General features: G+C 48.5%; 1 protein-coding gene across 1 annotated transcript; it reads right to left on the reverse strand.

The window, feature by feature from the left end:
• Positions 1–240: 240 nt before the first annotated feature.
• Positions 241–484, reverse strand: PHALS_05652 (uncharacterized protein; the record flags this gene model as incomplete). Its single annotated transcript, XM_024719232.1, has 2 exons — positions 241–361; positions 444–484. The coding sequence occupies 2 exons, from the start codon at positions 482–484 to the stop codon at positions 241–243; spliced, it is 162 nt and encodes a 53-aa protein (XP_024584551.1).
• Between the last annotated feature and the right edge of the window lie 4,541 nt (positions 485–5,025).

The following is a 5,025-nucleotide window of genomic DNA, read 5'->3' on the forward strand; positions in this document are numbered from 1 at the left end:
TGCAAATAAGTCTTTACAGCTCTCTTGCTTATATCGATGCAATTTATCACGTAGACAATATTGCAGAACTGCTGATACAAAAGCTTTGTCCAAAGCAGCAAAAATGCTTCCACCGTTTAATTTCAGACTGGTGAAGTACAAACCACTGTGCTGCAGCTCCACGCAAAGTGCTTCCAAGCACTGCATTCATTTGATTCGATAACGATTTTAATTTGGTGACTTGCGCCGAAAAAGAGTTGTCTATGTCTGTCCAATAAAGACGAACAGATTAATCACTTCTCCACTATAAGTTGGCAATTTTAATCTCTCAACTTTAACTTTAGGCTCCAGTTGTTTCTGGCTTATTTGTCGATAATCTGTTCTTGTTTATTCACAACTTGTAAACGATCTTGCATGATCTGGACATTATCTATCGGCTCACAGTTAGCTGTACGCATTCACACTCAAATGAAATTTGAGATCCAGCACGGCGCTTCTTGCCCATAGAGCGTGCACGATTGATTTGGGCCAACTTTCTTTCACCAAAGTTACAGACTCAAGGTGATGAGTGAGGTAGTGCGGGTCGGCTTCTGCGTACACGACTTAAACCTTTCGAAATGAATTACCTGCTTTGAGCTACTAAGCCGGGTCCAACCTCGATACCCAACTGAGTGACTTTATCTGCTAAAGCAGACTCTCAGAATTGCTGGCAGATTATGAAAACCACACATTCAACGGCACACCACAGCGCTTTCAGACCGGATGGAGCAAAATAAGGGACAGCAAATACCCAGGGACACCCAACGAGAATCTTGACGACGAGAGGAGACCAACAAGTACGAATACTTGGAAGGATCGTTCGCACTTATGAGGTGTTGGACGGTAGAGGCGAAATAAGAAGTGAGATTATTTGTTAGACTAATTCCTACGATATATGTAGACTATTCTATTCCTTTCTACTGTTTCTTGTATGCATTTCGTTCCTCCTATGATGTCGCCTCTCCTTTGGCTATAAGAGGTGTATGCATCATCTCTCCTTGAATGTGGGTACATTCTGTATAAATCGACAAGAGACCAACACTCACTTACGTTTTAGACCGTATTCTAGTATCATAGAACATGTGAGTGTGGTCCCTGACAGTACCCTTGTATGTATGGGTAGGTCAAACAAGATGATGTCACCATACATAGGTGTAGATTACACAAGTTTGCGTAATTGCACAGTGGTGTGGCTACACCGTAACAACGATCCACCGCGTGGCAGGATTGGAAGTAGTTTTTGTATATAACTATATTTATTAGGCTTCCCTATATTTATTAGGTACTACTATATTGATTAGAAAAACCTTGCGTTTTAGATATGAGCGGCTCTGCCGCAACTAAAACAATCAAATACGCTTTCAATCTTGAACGGAAGACTTTTTGCCTCGGTTTATATTTTAACTAGTCTTGAAGGTAGCGGATTGCGATCCGCTACACTTGTACTAGTTCTTGTATAGAACGTAAGGTTGGTGTCCTAAGCTTCGCTTCCTCTGACCAAAGTGCTACGGCAGCCCCGCTGCACTTGGTGGCACTACTAGTCAATCTACGCCTGAGTCGTTACGACTGATCCTCTGTTAGCAATACACCTATTTTCCCCAGGGTGCTTACTAAGCTGATACCCCTGCTTGGCCCTGAGGGAATGGAACCTTTTGTTTCACAAGGACCCGAGGCCATAAGCGCGCGCCTAGAGGCGTTATCAAATTATGAATATGCTCTATTAAAGCACTTAAAGCAGAAGCTATCAGCGTCGACTGCGTCTATGACACCACCGTCGACGACAGATAATCACTTCGACCCAGGACGCTCATGGTGAGCGTTAAGACCTTAGAGAGAACGAGATGGCTATGACATCCACCATTCTCAGAACGAGCGACAGCGCGTGGCTGTAGCTATCTCCAAGCTCGAGAGCCGAGCGCGATAATGGGCACTAACGTGTGGCGGTTAAAGCTGCGTCCCATCCCTGGAAGGAGCTTAAGCTGCAGCTTCTGCGAATGTTCTCGCCGCATAATTAGACATACCACGTGCGATCGCGGCTCTTTGCCGCCAGACAGGGTAAGAAGGAGTTGACGGGCTTTGTCCAACAGTTGAGAGCTCTCATTGCCGGGGTTTTATCCGATCTTCTCCCCGAGGCGGTCGCAGTGATCGTCTTTATGGAGGGGCTCTACATGGAGGGGGTCCACATTGGCGTGGCCTGAATGGAAGTCTTCCGTGTGCACTCGTCTAGTGATAAAGAAGTGGTGAATGTGGCATTGAATACTGAATTCAATTTTAAGTCAGTATGACCTGGTTGGAATGGACCTCCTCAGACCTCGTCGAGTGGACCTGAGCCAATGGATTCTAGCTATACTAAGAAAGAGGAGGAGAGCTTCGAGCAGGGTTTAAACACCCGTCGATGTTTTGTCCGTGAATACACCCGTCACATTCGTACTGGTTGCTCCCTGCGCAAGGCGCGTTAAATTTTGACTAATCGACGTCCCGTTTCTAACCATTTGCGGGGAAACGAGACTACCCAGTAGGAGCAGATGCCCTACTGGAGGAAAACTGAGTTTTGTTGAGCCTGAAAGAGGTAGAGGGAAGCGGGGCACAGCCCCGAAGATCTCCGTGCTGTCGATCACGAAATGTGTATGCAAGCCGGGCTTGTTGGTCTTGGAAGCGACCGTGAAGGGCTCCGAGAAGCCGTGGGAGATCCTGATCGGTTGCGGGTGTTGGACAATTATACTCGACGTTCCACGATCGAAGGAAGTCAGCTGTATGCCGAGGTGCTGGAAGCGCGGTTGGATGACATCGTCACTATTCGCTTGGCGACGAAGAGTTGTATCACTGTGCCGAGGGTCCCTGTTGACCTCGATGTCAAGTTTCTTGACTTCGATAGCGTGGAACGCTGCTAAATCTAAGACTTGGATGCAATTTATGCCCATATCTTTGTAATAGCATGGTTGAAACACCATGAACCATAGATTGATTGGACGTCGAAGACCTGGGGCGATATGCACACGTCTCCTGCTGAAGCTTTGGTGAGTCATGAACCCATCTCTACTAGGAAGCAGAAGCGCTATTGGTGCGGGCACTGGACCGGGAAGGTCTATGTGCTGGATATTGGAGTATCCGAGCTGTCGAACACCGAAGGTGTAGTGGAAAAGAGTGGAAAAGAGTCCTGATCATGGATTGCAGGCTGAACGTGGAGTGGCACGTAACCCACTGAGCACTGCTCAAATATCAAAGCAGTTGCCGTATGCCAAGAGTGACATGGTCGGAGGTTCGAGGCATCGAGGGAGAGGCCCTAGTGATGCACGTGGAGTGGCACATTATCCACTGGGCGAAATCTGCGGGAATAGCAGCTCTTCGTCGGGTGCTGTTAATAACATCAAGGCTCCGATAGAGCAGGTATGGGGGGACTGGATAACGCCGAGTGCGTAATCCCACTGGCCTCGATGAGACGTAAAACCCTATAGAGATGTGAAGACAAAGCCGTATGATATCTGCAAGCAGCAGGGCTTCGACGCAGACCCAGAGTGTCTCCACCGTATTCGATAGCGCACATTTATACACCCTTGTCAAAGGTACGACGGGAGTGGAAGCTGTCGATGCCACCCTTGAGACTATTCCCGCGGTGAATGCTCTTATCGAGCTGGAAAAGTTGTCCTGTGAAGGGTTTGGCGGTGCCTTAAAGGTAGGCAAATTAACCGAGGTGGTCATTTACATATCGAACGAGGAGATCAACCTGTCGTCGCTTCTGGATTAAGCTGTTCTGGAGGATACTAAGGGTTGTGCTGGACGCTCGAAGTGAATCGTCGATCCTGAAGGATCCGAGGGATCCTTCAGGATCCAAAGACCCGCCGTCGGTCTTACCTCCAGGCCGAGATGTGCGTCATGAGACTGACCTGGTTCCGAGAACCAAATACTGCGTAACACGTCAATGGCCCCTTCCCACGGAGCAGTGTGACGTCAATGACACCTTCTTCCGTGCGAAACACGACGCAGGAATGGTGCGTAAGAGTAAGCCTCCCATTTGACACCCACGTTTTGTGTCCGGAGCCGAACGGCAAGTGGCGTATCGTTCGCGCTTAGACGCTGCCACCCTTCCGACACAGACACCGATCCCTAGGAAGTATGTTCTTCAGAACAATATGGTTGACTGTACAAAGTACAGCGCACTCGACTTGGTCGATGGTTATTACCAATTGCTCATGAGAGCATGTGATATTCTCTGGCAGCGGTGATTACTCCGAGCGGGATTCTTTGATAGTGGCTTAAAATACCCCAACGGCTGTCAAAATGCACCAGCAGCATTTTATCGTATTGTGACGCAGTTATTCAGGTCCGACCAGACGTATGCACAGACACACTTCGACGAAATCTTCGTCCACAGTCGTGCGGGGCACGGAAGAAACGATGTGAAAAAACACATTGTCCATTTGAGAGCGGTTCTCGAGTGCATGCGCACTAATTAAGCTGTATGCTAATGCAGACAAGTACACTTCGGCGCCAAAGAAATCCCGTTTTTAGGATGCTTCCTCGGGAAGCGTAGCCTTCGAGCGGATACAGCTGAGGTCAAGGCCATCGTGGACTGGCCGGCTCCAAATAACCAGAAGGACTTGCGCAAGTGGCTTGGCCTCACCAACAACTTGCACAAGCACACTGAGAACTATCCAGAAATGCCACGGCCATTGTCGAATTTCCTCAAGAAAGATGCGGAATGGTGTTGGGACCAATCATCGAGTGCATTCAATGGGGATAGAGACAGCCTTCTCCATGCATCAATATTAACATTGTCAGAACTTGATCGCGCTTTCAGTGTCGTCTGTGACGTTTCGAACTTTTCCATCAGCTGTGCGCTGCTGTAAGCAGCCGCCGAGAGACGTGATCGGGTGATCGCGTCCGAGCCTCGCCGGTTTAAGGCTGCGGAGAAGAACTACCCAGGAAAGCAGAATGCTTTGGCTGATGCGTTGTCACCCCGACCGGATTATGAGCTTGCTTATGTCACGACGGTGATGTCGTCAGTGA

The sequence above is a fragment of the Plasmopara halstedii genome, assembly GCF_900000015.1.
Source record: "Plasmopara halstedii genome assembly, contig: Scaffold_2904, whole genome shotgun sequence".
NCBI classification, from domain to species: domain Eukaryota; phylum Oomycota; class Peronosporomycetes; order Peronosporales; family Peronosporaceae; genus Plasmopara; species Plasmopara halstedii.